This window comes from Aythya marila, assembly GCF_965140915.1.
Source record: "Aythya marila genome assembly, chromosome: 1".
Classification (NCBI taxonomy): Eukaryota; Metazoa; Chordata; class Aves; order Anseriformes; family Anatidae; genus Aythya; species Aythya marila.
The window spans coordinates 117,468,051-117,486,792 of NC_139042.1; the positions used below are offsets into that span (position 1 = coordinate 117,468,051).

The 18,742-nt window shown below is 35.9% G+C and overlaps 1 protein-coding gene across 14 annotated transcripts in view; it reads left to right on the forward strand.

The window, feature by feature from the left end:
* Positions 1-18,742, forward strand: part of ABI3BP (ABI family member 3 binding protein) — a 148,632-nt gene that overhangs the window by 78,386 nt on the left and 51,504 nt on the right. For 8 of the 14 annotated variants that reach the window (XM_082781299.1, XM_082781308.1, XM_082781309.1 and 5 more), the window contains 12 exons: positions 1,141-1,206; positions 1,603-1,689; positions 5,399-5,464; positions 5,947-6,009; positions 6,509-6,574; positions 6,950-7,015; positions 8,598-8,672; positions 9,557-9,631; positions 10,196-10,270; positions 11,523-11,588; positions 12,830-12,910; positions 16,841-16,909. In XM_082781299.1, coding sequence (XP_082637425.1) covers positions 1,141-1,206; positions 1,603-1,689; positions 5,399-5,464; positions 5,947-6,009; positions 6,509-6,574; positions 6,950-7,015; positions 8,598-8,672; positions 9,557-9,631; positions 10,196-10,270; positions 11,523-11,588; positions 12,830-12,910; positions 16,841-16,909 — 855 coding nt within the window. The remainder of the gene's footprint in view (positions 1-1,140; positions 1,207-1,602; positions 1,690-5,398; positions 5,465-5,946; positions 6,010-6,508; positions 6,575-6,949; positions 7,016-8,597; positions 8,673-9,556; positions 9,632-10,195; positions 10,271-11,522; positions 11,589-12,829; positions 12,911-16,840; positions 16,910-18,742) is intronic. The other 6 variants (XM_082781300.1, XM_082781304.1, XM_082781305.1 and 3 more) reach the window with 5 other exon arrangements.

Sequence of the window (18,742 nt, forward strand, 5' to 3'; positions counted from 1 at the left end):
AACTTTGTGGCAGCTGGGGGAAATTAAGGTCCCTGGGCTGAATATGCATCTAGCATCAACAGGAAGTATGATACAACCTTTGATAACTCATCTTCTCGAAACAGCCTGCCTCAATGTCTTAAACTTCTCTCATTTGGCGTTAGCTATCTAGAAACCGGCACTAGAGTTCATTCTTTTTTCCTTCATAGCAACCACAAGGGCAGTACTGGCTAAATAGAATAGATTCAGTAATTATTTACATCATTTTGGCATTGCTTTTCAACAGGCAGAGACTTACTTAAGCATATTGGCTGCCAAGTGTCTGCAGCAGGCTTTTTCTTAAAACTTTTATATCAGCTACTTCTACATGTATGTAACTTGTCATCCAGTTGCTACAAATACATATATATTTCCCAATAATTTGTTTAGTTTTAAGCTACTGTTCTGATTCCAAAGATTTTAGAGATAAGAAAAAAAGAATTGGTCTGTAGGATGAGATTTTGAATTGTGATCCTGCTTTAGGTTGATACCACATGGTTTTGTTAGGCAGACAACCATTCCCACAGGATTTTTTAAAATGCAGACTAGCTGGATTTAATGTGCATCCCACATTGTGTCTGCTTTGGTGTGCAGACAAAATAAAGCTTCTTGTAACAAACCATTAGTTTACTCTGTCTCTTTGTCTAAAGAACATCTACAGGCTTTTCACCAAGCCAGTTGTATAGGATTTCCAATCTGTGTGCATGCAGTGATGTTTCTAAGTGTAATTAAGCCCTGATTCAGCACGTTACACCTAATCTCAGATGAGAAGGCATTCGCAACTCCTTATTTAAAAGGCTTATCCTAACTAAAGGTGGGGGGAAAGGGGTTTCCTGTCAGGTGTTGCTATTGGATAGAATTTGAAAATCAGATGCAGAAAGTTGGTCTTGTATTAAATGCTTCAAAATTAGATTTTATGTGTCAAAAAAAAAAAAAGTGTATATATATACACACACACACAGAACAGAGTAAGCTATCATAAATATCACTTTAAAAATGTACATACAAGAAATTTAAAATAAATGTAGCCTTTTTGGCTCTGCTAATAAAGGGAAAAAGATCACCTTATTTAAAAACTAACCTGACTCATTATTTCAAGATTGTTTTCATATTTGATCTTAGCTACCCAGGAGCCAGGCCTGGAATTCACATCTCTTCCCTCCATGGAAGCCACAGAGAGCGTGATGGGTAAATAGCATGTAATTCCATTACCATTTTGCAATTCCTTGCCATCACGTGGACAATGCTAAAATTCATTCAAACACATTGCTTTGAAGACTACTTGATAAAAGGCGCTTTTTAAAAATTTTTTATTTCTTCCCATCTCAACCATTTCTTTGTAATCAACTTTATTTCAAAGAATAGGTACTTAAAAATCAGTAAGAATAATTCTACCTAGCATGAGATATCAGAATTGACCTTACTTCACCTCATGCCAGCTTCAGTGTTCATGTAGCACCTCATTTCACAGTCATCTCTAAAGCTGCTGCTATCTTGCTTGATCACATCCGTGTTGTCTTGAACTGCTCAACAGCTGCTGTTCAAATACTGTGGCTCTGAGGTCCGTTTTCATTTTAACTCCAGATTTTATTTCAGCTTTTGATGAAAAGCAGCCTGTTTCTTCAAGATCTGAAACATCTGGCATCCAAGAAATGCTGTCAGCTGTACCTGGTAATAGTTGAAAATGTGGTTTTAAATAAAAATTATGACACAGATTTTATCATACTTTTGGCATGTTATTAGTTAACATGAATTAGAATAACTACAGAACTGTAGTAATTAATTTGTTCTCTCAAATACCAGGCTAACTTAGGAAATTTTTTTATGATACAACAAAATAATAAGCACTCTTTTCTGTCCTTGGTCTACATTCCTAATATATTAAGAAGTCTGTATTGCAGTGCTTGATGTTAATAAGCTTTAGCATGTCTGTACACTGTTAGCATGAATTAGCATGAACTGTGTGCAGGAGCTACATCAGTTTTGTTAGCGTTCCACAGACAGTAACTTGTGAATCCTTAGACTTTAGCAAGGTACTTATATAATTGGAAGGCCACATTTTTTTATTTTTTTTTTTTTTCCATGGCAGTTCTTCCCTCTGTTGACTGAGTCCTGCTGTATTTAGCTTGTAGGAAATTGTTCATGATCCTTTGCTATCCTGACATTCTGTGGAAATAATGCTTATGCAGTTGGTCTTCCTACCTGTTCATCTTTATTCCTTTCACTTTAATAAATTAAAACAGTTTGATCAATCAGATGAATCTGCTTAGACAGTTTAAAAGCTTAATGTTAACATTAGAAATATGAGTCAATATACAAATACCTGTATTGACCTAATACAGATTTTTAAGCCTTAAAATGGAGCATGCACGTTTAGTAAGTTTTGGCCAATGTGACTAGTTCCTTTATTCCAGCATTTTTGGTTCAGTAAAAATAGTATTAAATCTGCAACATATTGGCAGTGCAACATGAAATTAAGCAACAGCCTGATGCTTTACAGATGATGATATTCAGCTGCAAATATAAATGTAAAATAAGTAAAGGTAACCTAAATCATTTTGTGGGATTATCCAGTTTGCATGGAGATGAATGAATATGGAAGGTTTAATATAGCAGGGAATAGATCCTTCAATCCCTTCATTCAAATATCTTCAAAGCAGTTATCTAAGTTAGACATTTTGCTTTGCTGCCAGTAAACAAGACAGGATAGGTCCAAAGCTAATAGGAATTAAAACATGATTATCACATGCATTGCAATGCATTGCTTGAGTACAACTTCTTAAACAGCTACATAGCACTGTAATTAAACAAAATATTTGTAAAAAAATTGCTCCACTTCTATATGGTGTTATCAAACACTCTGGAAACCTGTTATTGCTAGACTCCAATAAAATTTAACTTGTTAGATTATTTGCACGATATTCAATAATTAATCTAAAGCATATATAGTTTTCCTGTTCTTCCTTGCCAACGTTTATTCTGTAGGGTTCTTTAACATTTTGTGTGCAGAGATTACATTAAAACTTGTCAATGTGTTGCAGAACAACTGTGAACAAATGCAGTTATATCAATACTCAAGGTTCTACTTGTTTTACTGTGTCTGTATGAAGACATATTTTGTTTCCTTTCAATAATGACAATTCCATCCAAAGACCTTTTCGTGTTGTTGCCAGAACTCCCTTGCAGTAAGGAGTGGAGTAAATGTGCATTTGATAGGAAACTTTTAGCAGCTGTCCAGTTGCTTGTAATTGCAAACTAATGGTAAAGCTTGCACACTCCAACAAAACATTCTTAAAATCAAGACATGGAGATGACTTAAGTTTTATGCATTTATTTGTCAGAGATAGTGATCAGTATTTATCACTAACACATCTTCCATACTGAGCAATAACATCTGATCAAATGCCTTAACAGAATCATTCAGCAGTGTTTTCTACGTATTGGCTTAATAGCGCATTCAAGTTCATCTCTTTCATTCTGTATGCTTTGCCTGTAAAGAAAGTTATACTGTGCTCTTTCCAAACCAGATGGTGGATAGGGGCCCAATACTTACAATGTCTGGGAGAATGGATAGAATCATGTCTGATCTAGTCTGACGTTAATCATTTTAATGACACATGAACATTCCCATGCAAAGATGAGTCCCAGATTTCAAGGAGAGTTGAAAATGTGATTAAGCATTATAGTAATGACTGATTAACAGATTTCAGGCATATGTTTGGTTTGAGATGAGAACAGTTAGCATATACAGTTTTTCTTATTTGAAGGACTGCCTTGAAGTAACCTGCCTGAGGAATTCTGGTTTGATTTGGTTTTGCGTATGTGTGTGTGTTGGAGAGAGAAAAGAGTGAATGGAAGAGTCTTTCAATTAAAGGAAGATGAGGATTTCTAGACACACAATGAGGACTACCCTAAAATACTTGCTTATATGTTATTTCCCCTGGAGCGGGTCTTTTAGCAGTGATTAGTGATCTTCATGATGCCTCTCAAAAAAAACCCACAACTGTTTAGTTAGTTGATTGATTACTTATTAGTGTTTTTGTTTGTTTGTTTTTTCCAGCAAATGTTTGTTTGCCAAGGTTCTTCAAGCCTATTTGGAGTTTTATTACATTTTCTAGGTGTTTTGTTTTAGGATGGAGGAATCTCATGGAGTTCTTTCAGAACAAGAATTCCATGTTTGAAATTTTCCCTTTGTTAGTCCATCAAATCATTGCTCTTCCAGTTTTCCTATAACATATTCTTACCAGTGTGTTTGGCAGTTCCAAAACTTTTATTCCATTTTCCAAAGTATCTACTGTTTGACCTGTCTTCTGCTTGTGTTAAGAATTAGCTTTGCACTTTTATCAACTTTCTCTTCTTTTTCTTTTTCTTATTATCAATAACACACATATATATATACATATATATATTTTTTTTACCATTATCTTTGCATTTCACTATAGTCATTTGGATATTAGTTCATTAACTTCTGGACAGTAGGTGTGACTCTTCTTTTAGCCCATGCTTGTTTAACGGTATGGATATAACATTCTGTCTGTTTGAAGTATTTCATGTTTCTTCCAGAATGGAAACCTGCTGCTGTAAATTAAGGAGGTGCTATTCTGTTAGAGATTCTTACAGATTTTGATTAAGAAAGCACAAGTAGTTTTTCTTATTGTTCCAGATCTTGATGGAACTCCGTGTTGAAGTTACCTGTGTGCATTTTTCTGCAGAGATGCTATGGTTTTCTTTTCTGCCCAGGCATACGTTCTTTTTTTTCCCAAAGTTGAGATTTGTAAGGATGACAAGGAATGTAGAAGTGAGAGCTAGTTTAGTGTTATCCAGATAAAATAAAAGGTGGCCATTACCAAAATATGACGGTATCTTGGATGTAGGCTGAAGTTCTGGCCACACATTAATCTACTAGGTTTCAATTTATAGCTTGAAATTATTACTTCAGTGCTAGAAAATTGATTTTAGAATCTGTCATTTATTACAGTTAAGAAGTAACCGTAGAACATCAAGACAGTCATTATGGTCTACCAGAATTCAGGTTTTCTGTTGTTAATTCATGTTGCTTAAATTTCTGATCCAGCTCTAATCATCTTGTGTATAAAGAATGCTTCATTATTGTTTACTTTTCTTCATAGTAGCAGTGTTTAGCAGCTCATTGGGGTGGTTTTGTTTTTTGTTTTTTGTTTTTTTTTCTTTTGGTAGTATGGAATGATAAAAAATAATAATAATAATAAAAAAAAAGATAAGTGATTTATTAGGTACGAAAAGTAGACCTTGATAACCACAAATGAAATACTGGATTATTTGGATGTGGTTAAAATGATGCATTCATACATGTAGCAAGAAGGCCTTAACATCTCAAAATAGCTTCTGTCTCTGACTTTAGCTTTCACAACATCGGTCCTGGAGTCAACCTCTTTTCCTCCTCTGGAAACCACAAGAACAATGATGGGTAAATAGTTGCATTACAATTTCTGTATTTTGGCAATACTTAAAAGATATCTTAAAATATCTTAAAATACTTAAGATAAATTTTAAGATTTAGCAACCCCACCTTTTTCCTTTTTTTTTTTTTTTTCTCCTTGCTAGTGGCAATACCAGTGATGTTTTACCCATAATATCAGTAATGTGACCAGTCCCTTTTATAAATGATACCAAGGAGATACTTCATTGTTGAGCTTCTTGACTCCTCCATGTAAATTTTCTGCTCAAGAGGCCCTGTTCAGTAAAATGTTAACTGTTTGTGTTATACACGTTAATGCAGCCAGCCTACCTTGCTTTAAGAATGGAATAATACTGTGACAAGAGCAGGTATTTATGTAAAATAGCTGAATGTAACGTGCACTTCATGTATTTCCAACTCCATGCTGGTACTGCTTTGAAAAACACTGTTCCTCTGTAGAATCTGAAGGCAGTTTTCTGGTTTGATCTTAGCTACTCAGAGACCAAAGGTGAAACCTTCTCCTCCTTCCATTGCAATCCAAGGAACAGTGGAGGGTAAATACTTTTGTTTGTCTTTCTGTTCCCCTTCCATCACCTGATGTCATTTTCACCTGCTTTGAGCAATACCTGGGTTTGTTAATGTACGTTGGCTTGAGAAAACACTTGCCACGCTAGTTCCATGGTTCTGATGGCTGAACCACTGCTTTTGCTGTCACCTGCGAATCATTTGTTTGCAGGGCCATTTGGCAGAGAGTCTATCAGACCATGTCTCGCTTGTCTGTGTGTCTGTCTCTACATGTGTTTTTTCTTCAGAAACTTCTTTCTAGAACGAAACGTTCCAGTATGGCAGAAAGCCAACTCTGCTACTACTGGTGTTGCTGTTGATGCGGTGTAGGTGTCCCAGAGCTTCCTTATGGGGAGTCAGTTAGCTTAGGGACTAACATAAGGGAAGACTTGGGGTTTCCAGATGTCACGGGGAGTGGTGTGGCCTTAGGTAGCCTGTTCTGGCAGGGCTGTGCAGGTATCTCAAGATCATTTCCATGTCTGACCGTAGCGACCCAGAGACGGGCTCCGGAATCCACCTCGTCTGCTTCACCGGAAACCACGAGGACTGTGATGGGTAAATAGCCAGCGATTCCCTTCCTCCTTTGGGTACTCGGGCAGTGCTTTTCCCTGCAGAGTTGAGCCTGTTTTAGTGTTGTCAGTCCTGAGCAGTAGGTGCATGGCATAGTTGGTCCCTAATGGTTCTGGAATAAGAGCTACACTGTTAAGTGTCTGCATTACGGGCCTCCTCCACTTCAAGGCTTCCTCTGTTACCTGGGGCTAGCTCTGTGATTTGAAGGCCAGGAGGATCATTCCATGGGATGGGATGCTGTGACATGGAGGCCTGCCTTAAGCAGAGCTCCATCTCCCTGTTTGTTGCTGCATCTTGGTATCACCTATTTGACGGCATCCAACGTGAGGACCTGAAGGTGGTTTTTGTGTTTAATCTTAGCTACCCGGCGACCAAGGCTGAAATCTACCTCTTCTTCCCCCCTGGCAACCCAGCAAACAGTGACGGGTAACTAGCAAAACCCCTTCTTCCATTTTCTCCTTTCCCTCTCTTCATGCCCCCTGCTGCTGGCTTTCCAGGCAGCCAATCTGTCGTCTGTGCATTCATTTACGTTGTCACCACCTGGAAGTGGGTGCTCTGCTGTCATGCTGCTTTTGAGGTCATGCTAGGACTTGAAGCACGCTACCTCTTCTCACCTGGTGGTGAAGCACAGGGTCGTCTTTGGGGTTCAGAGCTACCATCAGCCAGCACCTGATGGTGCTGCTGGCCTAATCTGGTAACGATGGTTCTTGCTTGTCTGGAATTGGTGCAGGACGAGAGTTTTTTCCCCAGTGGTGTTGTGATTTTAGATTTCTCTGGGCCTGTGTTGGGGTGAAGCACCGTTTGGAGATGAAGCTGCCGCACTTGGCTGTGGCACTCAGAGACAACGTGGGAGAAGCTCATGGTGGCAGCTTCTTTTGTATTGGCAGGTGTGCAAGGCCAGGCATGTGGCCTGGCAGTACTGGCAGTATTTTTGACCCATGAGGTCATTAAGCATTGCGTGAGCAGACTGTCAAGCCTACAGACTTGAGGTCAAGTGCAAATTAAAAGTGTATGAACCTTATTAATGTATCCTTCCCTCTAAGATGCAGGTAAATAGTAAGTTCCTGAAAGCTCTGGCTGTGGTTCTTGGAGCATTGCTCTGTGTTAGAAGCTAATTGTGAAGTGTGCTGTTTTGGCAATGGAGAAACATATATCTATATCTATATGTATATATATAGATATATCCATATATATATATAGTGTGTGTGCTTGCTACTGAGAAACTCATCTGATGGTGTTTCTAGTCTTTCATTTGCTTATCAAAAAGCTATTAAGGGTATTTTGAAATACACCTAGATGAAGTAACCTTGATAAATAAATTCAAAATGGCTAAAGCTTAATTTATTTTTTTTCTTTAAGCCAATTAGGTACCTTCATGTTTAATTATTATATGCTCAGATAGATGCACACATATATTCTCTGCTGTTCTTTATGCCAGAGTCTTAAATCTTTTTCTTACTGCTTTTTGTTTGCTTTAGTATTTGGTGCTAATTTTTTATTTATTTGTTTTAACCTTTGTTTGTTACGTCTCCGTGTTTGTGTGTGAATATCACTTATAAGCACGTATTCTAAAAAAATTCAAACTCACAGCATCTTCGAAGAAAACAAAGCACTGAAAACAATTTAGTCTTGTGCAGAAGTATATTAGTATTGTTCTTATGTTCTTGTGTTCATGAATTATTTTTTTCTACCCTTTTTCCTTTGTGCTTCTAGCCATTGTGTCGGAAATTCTTTTATCTTTTATATTTTCTGGGTTGCTTTCAGTTATGTGGACTATGCTGTCTAATATCATATTAGCTTTGGTTGGCTGCCACTTAGTTTCAGTTATCACTTTATCCACTAGCTTCAGTTCCTACTCTAAACCAGCACTGCTCCATTTTCAAGGTAAGGTATGCTTATTATGGATGGACATCTGCATTGCAAATTAGGTATAAGAACAGAAAGCTACGTATGGAAACAATAATAGTAGATACTGTCAACTGTTTTTTTTTGTTTGTTTGTTTTATAGCTTTCAATGATATTCAACCTGTTCTTTCAAGCCCTGTGACACCTAGTAAGCCTGAAATAGCAGATACCGAATCAGGTACAATACACTGCCTAGTTCTTTTTAATCAGTAGCTCAGATCAGGCTCTAAAACTCACTGAAATGACTACACAGGTTGTCTTCACTTTCAGTGTACGTTTGGATTAGACCGTCTAGAACATCTGGATTTTGAGTTTAGGTTGGTGTTAGTGGTTGACATTATTGCTTTCTCACACTTATGATGTATATGGCAATTCATAGTTACCTGATTCGCCTTAAGTATCTTGAAAAATATGCCACATAGATAATCGAGAAGACAGTATTTATTGTCCAATGCTACTGACTTAAATAGTGTGATGTATGCTGTAAGCTGCATTCTACTGCTGTAGTCTTGCTAAGAATATTAAGGAGAATGTTTCCTTTAATTGCATGAAATTGGTCACAGACAAAAGTCACAGTTACAGACACTTGATACTTTCAGACTGAAACAGTAGTTGGATTGTCAGCTTTCTAGTCCAAATTTTATAGTTTAAGTGTCTTGGCTGATTGATCGTTCAACACATCCTCTTCATTACATTCATGCATTTTACACACCATTTTCCTTAAGTAATGGACCAGAACTCAAAATGTGGAAATGCTAAACTTCAAAATCTTACTTGGCAGTGATTCAGATCCAGACCAGTTACAGTAAAGACAGGAGGAAATTAACATCCAAAATTCCTGCACATCACAAATGCAATGATTTAAAGACGCTGAAGCTCTATGCATTTCAAAAGACTGAATTTCTCTCTAATGCATACTAGGTAGATAAACTGAAAAGTGTCCAAGAATTAGTGAGATATTTATATTGTTCTTGTAAAAACAGATTTGTTTTTGCTTGCGAAGCAAGAGTTTCTTCCATTAGCTCTTTATTGTCTTACGACTGTCACCATTTCTCCCAACAGCAACGATTGAATCCATTCTGGAATCTTTTACACCTAAAACTTATCATCCTTTCCAATGGCCAAGGGTAACATTAGGTAATGTTGTTGTTTTCACGTAGTGAAAAACTGTTTGTTTTGAGCACTTCATCCCATATGAATGTATTTCTTCCAGCATATCATTTCACACACATAATCATTGTTCTTTTTACTGGTTATAGTCTTGTTCTGCCATTGTCATTAGACTTCGATTATTCTTGATGCACTTCTGTATGGGAACATAGTTCAAAGCAGTTTTGCTGTCCTTGATGCAATAAAAGTTGCCTCTTAGTAACTTGCATGAAAAACTCCATGATCCTTTCATCATTGTGTTCTGTCTGTCTTTTTCTCTGGTGCACATGCATGTGCTCTCTTCCTCTCTGATATGTAGAGCTTTCATATGGAAAATTATAGTTCTTTTGAAGACATCAAATCTATTTCTGATCAATGCACAGCATTTCAATATCATCTCCATTACACTCTTCAAACTCTGATTTCATCAGATGGCTTTGATGTTCCACACTTAGTTATCTTTTCTTCACTATAAACTTGTGGCATGCGTTGTGTCTTCTGAGCAACCCTTGTTAAACAAATTTTGATTGCAAACTGAGCTCTTTCTTTCAGCTCCAAAAGAAATACCACTTACTCCTCCTAAACCGAAACCGTCTGATACCCCAGAAGTACATCGTGTGAAACCTGGTAATTGTGCACACCATTATTTTAAGTTGGTATGCAGAGACATATGTTCACTAAAAATATTTTAGCAATACTTGGTAAAACGGATAGGAATTGTGCAATACATGTGAGCATCTCGACTAACTCATAACTTTGTAATCAGTCATGTGATGTTACTTGACAAAAGAAATGAGAGTTAAGCTCATCAGTTTTACACAGTTGGGTCCAGTGATAAAAATATAAACAAGTTCTCTGGTTTTGTAATTTAATTTAAAAGACTGCTAGGAAAAAAACAAAAACAAACAAAACAAAACAAAAAAAAACCAAACACATTATTTTATTGCTTCATTTGTCAGTCCCAATCTTCTACTGTCATACAGACATAGCTTGGCAAAGAAGGCATTTTTGCTAGTCACAACACTGATAATTCAGAGTAAGGTACTACTCGTGTGATTGATAAGCCCTCCCTTAAGGAACTCAGTGTTCGTTTCAGTGGAAATAGGAGAGCTGCCTTCAAAGTAGAAGAGTAATCTTTCACACGAGTGAAAAGTTCATTCTTTGACCATTGGAGCATTATTACCATGTGGTATCTTTTTTCCATTTTTGCTTTTTGATCAAAAAATAGATCTCTGTTGTTATTTTTTTTTTTCTGATTTGGGATTAAGGGATATGAGTTTGCCACTTTTAGTGACCCAGGTATTGGACAAGTAAATATTATGGTGTGCATTACTAGAGCTTTAAATAATGTTTCTATTCTCATTTCTTATAAACAGGCACGTCAGTAAAAAGCAGGAGTTGCCTTTTATGTCTCATACATGTCTTACAATTGACTGCAATTCTGACTTAAGATATTCAGCAAGATTTTGGCATTCAAAAGTTGCCTCCGGCCTATTTTGTGGTATTTGTTATGGAATGTGGTCTTTTCTTTAGTCATAGGCCTCATCTGTTCTTTCTTTTTATTCTCCCGTAACTTTAAAGATATCTGTTTGTTGATTGAGCCAACCAATGGATTAAAAATGTCCTGAAAACATAAATATGGGAAAGAAGCCTCAGAAGCAGATTGTCACACAAAACCTTGAACACTTGAACATATAGTGTGAAGTTTCATAGGAAACAGAACTAAAAGGATGTTATGCGTATGAGTAGGACTCTTGCGTGCTTATTCAGTCTATTTAAAAAAATAAATAAAAGTGAACTATTGGAATCATAACATTTTTGGTTTACTGCTGATACGTCTACTGATTTGTTCAATTACACCTCAATTTTTGTTTTTTAGCCCCTAAACCACCACTTTTGGAGCCTAAAACTTCTAAGACTGTTGAACAACCAAAAGCTACAAGAGGTAATATGTGTTTCTGTAGCTGTTGGTCACTCTTTGCAGTCCAAGCCACAGTCTGAACTCTCTTACTTCATCTCATAGTTTCTTTTTTTTGTAATCCATTTCTCTTAGAGAAGAAAAAAATTAAGAAATAAGCATTCTGAAATAATGTTTTTCTCAATGTAAGAGAAAAAGTCCATTTTTTTTCTACATGAAGCAGAATTATCATCCTTTTTGTTGGGAGTTTTGCTAGACCAGCAACACAGTTTACCCCCAAAGAATCATCAGAAACCCATCAGAAATACTACTGAAAGACTAAGCACAAGGTCAGCATTGTAGATGTTAATCGTAGAACTCTCAATGAAAGACTCTTCTGGCACTATGTGGATACGTTAATTTCATTGTTCTTTCATGAGTCCTTCGTGAATGTCAGCTTGGCTTCAAAAACGTTTCTCAGTCACTTCATGTCTTACTCTAGTCTGTTCTCTCTGTAGTGTATGCTTTTCCACTGTGCTTACTGATATGTAACTTTTGGAAACTTCTTTGAAAGCAGTTTCATTGCACTGCTTTATAAAAATGAAGAAAATCACTTATTATACTACCTGAAACTCAGCTTAAGCTTTTTCTGATGTCCAATTAACAATCTTTTAAGCTAATTACACTTTTCAGCAAGTTCAGGGAAAAATCATTTCTAGAACTGATTGCTCTTGTGGTTTTTTGTTTGTTTGTTTGTTTGTTTGTTTTTTTTTACCACTTAGATGACACTACTTCTATTTTTCAACAGAATGCAATGAATACAATAATGAAGCAACTCCCTTTTATATTATTGATTCCAAGCTTTTCCAGCTCCCTAACCAGTAATTTCCTTAGTGTTGAAAACTGACATTTTTGCAGATTTTGTATATGTGGGTGTGGTTTGATGGCTTGAAATTGACCTGCAGTTCAATAGGATAAACAGCGTCATTATTTACCACATAGGTATCTTGCAAAAATATATTTCCTATTAATGAGTAACATTTAATGAGGGGAACATTTTGATGTGATTATAAGATATAATTACATATATTACACTTACTAACTGACTTTTACAATGAAGAACAAACAGTTTTGGGGGATAGGGATTTTGAGAAGTCTTGTTAGCAAATTTGATTACCGTTTGCTTTTCTTCCAGCAGCCATTTATTGCTTTATTTCAGGCTTGAAGAGTGCGATTCTTATATGATACAGTGGAAAGGATAATCTTATAATCCAGTATATTTCTTTCAGCTCCCAAAGAAGCAAAACTCAAACCTTCTACATCTAAACCTAGACCATCTGCCAGACCCAAAAAGCCACGAACTAAACCTGGTAACTAACTTCCATACCAAACATTTACTGCACCATATCACTTAAATAGTTTAATAAATTTAAATTCATTCTGTGTGAAGCTCAGCACTTTATCATCAGAAAGATAGGTAGTGAGGAAAGCTATGTTCTTTGAGGAATATTAGTTTTGTATTGAACAAAAAAAAAAAAATGAAGCAAAGAAAGTAACCTTTTAACTTTAGATTTGTACCTAAATCAACAAGCTGCATGGCCTGGTGTGGAAACAGGTTGTTTCCCACCTTGATTCAGCACAGAATCCAAAGATGCACATTCTCTTGCTTTGGTGATGGGTATAGCATCTTACCTAGAACTGTAGGATTTGTATCGATTCTGTGATCATTAATACACAGACTTATCAGAAACTGTTGAAATAAGAATGAGTTCTGGAATTTAGTAAAGGCATATTTTATGATGACAAGTGAAATCATACCTTTATACCAGAGCTGAATTTGGTCTGTGGTATATGTCAGAGAATAAAAGACACCTGGCCTTGCCTGAAGCTGAAAAACATGTCAATAGTTTTGCATGGGTTGTAATTAAGTTTAAAAAGCTTTAAAATGTATAATTGTATGTTGTGAGAATATATTACTTACTCATGGAAGAGATTTGTCAGTGTTATTTAAATCTTTCCTGATTCCCTGTGAATTAATCCCTGTTATTTTTCTCATAAAAGGAATTACTCTCTTCAGATCAAGTAATTCCTTGTAAAGCTTGTTTACTAAATGGTATTTGTGTTTTATAACTGTCTCAAATTAGTATGCATAATTAGTTTTTCATTGTGGCTACAACTACAACTTTTTTAGTGTAGAATTTCAATACTTTAATACAAGAATAATTGCTTTAGTCTCTGCTGTCAATGCCTGCATCTCTCTGAATATAGAGACTTCCTTGAAATGACAGAGAAAACAACTCCATTTGGAAACCTGTGCATAAATTTGTATAATACTTTTGGGTCATCAAGATCAGCCCTGTGTGTTGATGTTTCCACATCAATGAATGGCTACTTTCAGCTTCTACATAACTACAGAGAAGGCAGCATGATTTTTCATTTGTGTACATGCCTCTTGTCTGTCTTTTCTCTGTTAGTGGTTTCCTTGCTCAATTCACATGGAATTCTAAGGAGCACTTTTTAAATCACTGGGATTGTTTAGTCTAGAGAAAAGGAAGCTGAGGGGAGACTTCATCGTTCTCTACAACTACCTGAAATGAGATGGCAGCAAGGAGGATGTTGGTCTCTTTTCTTAGGTGACAAGTGATATAACACGAGGAAACAGCCTCAGGTTGTGTCAGGGCAGGTTTAAATTTGACATCAGGAAGAACTTCATGGAGGGTGTGATTAGGCATTGGAACAGGCTTCTCAGAGAGGTGGTGGTGGTGTACCCATCCCTGGCAGTATTTAAGAAATGTGTAGAACTGACAGTAAGAGACTTGGTTCAGTGATGTGACTTGATCGGTCAGGTTGAGGGTTGGACATGGTGATCTTGAAGGTCTTTTCCAACCAAAATGATTCTATGATAATAATAAGCTTATAGTGATCTCAGATGTATTCCAGTGTCACTTTGGGTGTTCAGCATAGATTAGAAATTTGTGTCATGATAGTGGTTGTCACCTTTACTTAACCATTAATCAAAAATAATTAAAAACACATGCCAAATTCATATTTCATCAACTGCCTGCTATTGGTTTGCAAATTTCCTTAGTCTCAATACAGTAGTGAAGTTAGGATACAGTATTGTTAGATAGACTGATGCATACATGTAGTTGTTCCTTTTAGGATTGTGCATCCCCTAGCAGGACTATGAGGGTCCTGGAAAAACTTGAAAACATGCATCCTATGAAGTATAGTAACACCAGAGAACCATGCCTTCTTTGCCTCTGAAAAATATGTCTGAAAACTTGGTTTATGTCTGTCTTATTATTTTCAGTCCTTCAAAGTCTCAGGTTACGTGGTTGAACAGTGCTTAAAACCCAATAAGCTGGTAGTTCATTTAATAATATTTGGGAGTAATTTCAGAAAGGTCAGAGGAAATGAAAGGTATTTCATTTCCTGCAATCTCATTCCGCTCTCATTGTCAATCTGAGAAACACCATCTCCCAACTCTACTTTTTCATTTTACCTAGAAAAGCCTACATCAGATGTGCATTGTATATCTGTTAATGAACTTTTAAAAACTGGGCTGAAAAGAAACTTTCAGAATCTCTTTAGGATGGGGAGAAGGATGGCATTGTTGACTTTTACATTGAAAAAGCAAACAAATGAGAAAGAAAAACAGGTATGTGATTTAGTATTCATCAGAGAAATATGGTGCAATGAATGTCCAGCACTTGGTTAGTTCTGGAAAAATCTGCATGCAGCTAACTTTTAGGTTAGTATGCTTCATATTGGATTTCCCTTGGATTTAGAGCAAAGAATAGTGCTGTAGCACAGATACATTATGCAGGACCATGCACTGCCAGGTGTAGAAAAATGGTCTCACGTTGTTAACTAGGTAAGGATACCTTGTTGATCTCTGTCATGACAGAGTAGTACTTCCACGTGTGGCAGCTCAGAAAAGAACATGGCAAAGAGTTCCTACTAGTGAATTTCTTTTCAATAGCTGTTTCTGTTTATTCTCATTCTTCATCTTTTGACCACACCTAAATGCCAGAGTTCTGGGGTTGAGAGCAAGAACTGATTGCCCTGGCTGAGTTTATATATATATATATATATATGTATATATATATATATATATATAAAAATATATTTTTTAAAAAAACTTTTCTCACTTCCTCATGTAAGTTGACAGAACCATGCTGTCACCTGATATGGACTACTTCATGCATTATCAGTTTGAATGATGTGGCTTTTAAAGGAGATTATTTTGATGAGAGATTTACCCACTCGAGTACTATTAGATTAGAGATCAGATTCCCAGAGAACATAATAAAACTTTGTAACTGCTCTGTCAGATTCTTTTAATTTAATTTATTATTTTTTTTAACTTTCCTGTTCACACTAAAGCTTCTCCTTCCAAACCTAAAGTCCTTCTGTGTCTAGAACAGCCTGTTACAGTGATGGTTAATTATAATGCTCTTTCACAGAGTCACAGAATGGCTTAGGCTGGAAGGGACCTCTGGATGCCTTCTGGTACAACCCTTCTCATGCAGAGCCACTTAAAGCAGGTTTCCCTCAACCATGTTCAGGTGGACATGAAGTTTTCCAGGGAGGGAGACTCCACAACTTCTCTAGGCAATCTGTATTTTGCAACAGATAAGGCATCTTAGGATAGTTCGCTTAGGGTAGTTGCAATAGTATTAAATACATCAATCATTAGCTATAAAAAGTTAAAGCCAGTAAATAAATGAGGGAAAAATTAAAGTTCTGAATGAAATATGTCAGTTCTTTTACTTGGTCTTAAACACAACCTCCTTAAATATAATCCCTTCATCATAAAGTGTTGTAACCTACTGAGATCTTCAGCCTTATTATATGTGACTTTGCAATTATTTATACCTGGAATCTTTCAGATCTAACTTTTGCATTACTTTCAGAGAAACTCAGTAATATTAACAGAAAGATTTACCAAAAGAAAAAAGATTTCTATGGAACTGTTTATTTAAAGGTGTCTACAGCCTTGCAGGGAAAAGAAAAACTTCTCAGGAAAACAGGATGAAGACTCAAGAGTTTCTCTTCCACCGGTGTTCCTATAGCATAAATACACCTTTTCTTTTCAAAGAGCAGCAGAAGCTACACAGAATAGTTATTTCTTGAATTTTCTTGATCAATATTATTACTTGCTCAGTGTTTCCATTTGAATAGAGAGGAGAAGGTAGATTTTAACTGGGAAGCAAAAGCAGCTGAGCTGTACCAAAAGATGAAAAATATGTATAGATGCACCTGTATTTATCTCAAGAAAATGTTCTTTATTCCAGCAGCAGCCATTCCGGTGTCAGTCACTACTAGGAAACCCTACACATATGAACATCCAAAGACTGCAGAGGGTAATGATTAGTAGCAATCTTTAGTCATTCTTCTTTTCTATGGTCTAATAACATGTGCGATTGGAAATACTCTTTTCTGTATGCTACTTGCTATTCATATGAGGTCTGAACAGCAGAAATAAAAATACACTCTTGGTGCTTTATTATTTCTTCACATTTATAGCATGAAGATACGGTATTTTAAAAGACAGGTTATCACTTCAAAGATACCTGATTAAAAACCTTAATTACATGAGAAGAAGAAAGAGTAAGAATTATTGCAGTAATAGATTTCATGAAATACAAAACTAATACACAATTTAAAAATCAGAGTAAAATCTACAAACTGTTGAGCAATTCCTGCAGAAAGGTGAGTTCTGTATGGCACACAACATTGTGTGATTATTTTTCAAATTTATGGAAAATATTGACTCTTTTTGATTTATCTATATTAATCGATTGGAACTAGTGCTCAAAGTACACTCAAAATTCTTCTAATGACATTGATTGGCCAAGGTTGGCATTGGATAACAGTATTTTCTTAGCATCATTTCTTAGCACTTGTTTATTTTGCTTTAGGCTAAACGTTTAGAAGCTAATTTTGCTCCAGAAGAGCATCTAACTCTTCAATTATCCCTGTCATCAAAGGCTCTGTCTGCTTGTTTTGCCCATACGTAATACATTTCATGTATTAAACCCATAGCATCGGTTTTCTCTGTGCTTATTCATTGATACTAACTGAAGGTTGTTTCCTAGTCTTCATTTCTTCATTGGCAAATGTAGATGAGTATCTTTCATGGGACATCATTTACTTTCAGTTAAAATGATGATTTTTTTTTTTTGCAAACCAAGTTTTTTTTTCCACTATCCAAATTCACATTCTGTACATGTGAAGTACAAATCTGTTGTTAGATCGAAGCATCTCAGACTAAAGCTGGTAGTGACATTTCTTTTGAAACTGTGTACATTCAGGTGTGCTGTTACTGCAGAAAAATCAAAAAGTGAAAGAATTAAAACTTTTTTCCTGAAAGAGGGGAGAAGGAAGACATTCATTACTTTCTGATAATTATACCAATGTATATTACTTCAGAAAACGTTTTGTAGAGCTAAAGAATAATTTAATTTTCTTCTGAATTTCTGAACATTTTTTATTCTTTTTTAAGAACTCACTGATGTTTTGAAGGCAACCTGCGAATAGAAATGAGTGTTCTAGAGAGAGAGATTTCTGAATTTGAATTCCAAAGGTAGTTGACAAACCTGAGTAACAGAGAATTCATTGCAAGGCAAGAATATACTGAGCACATTAGAAAGATTAGTGACTGGTTTAACCTTTCTATACGGTGTCTGGCTATTGTCAACAGAAAGAAGTTAATGCTGTTTTTGTTGTTGTTTGCAGCAGCATTAGTAATTATTATACTGTGTATGTTAATAGAAGGATAAGAAATACTCTGTTATTCAAAAGAATCAATTGCAAGCATTTTTTTATAGTTTTATTTATTATAAGTTCCGTTTTTAAAGTAGGTGGAATTACAAGAGAGCTTGGGATATAAGTGAGTATAGCTGATGGATAAGGTTCTAACTTTAAGTGTATATGTCTGTATGTTACTCTAGTTCTTACTGCCTAATGAGAGGGGAGAATTTATCCATTATTTTTAATTTCCTTTAGTGTCAGGAATTTTTTATAGACTGTCAGTTTGTATTTTAGGATTGTGTTCTTTTTATTTTTTTTTCAATTTGACATAGTTCGTGAAGAGGAAAATGGCATGGTATATTCTTGGTCAGTATGCCACTTTCAAATAGCAGCAAACTTCAGTATGAGGGATACCTGGATATTCCTGTATATCAAGACTCTTG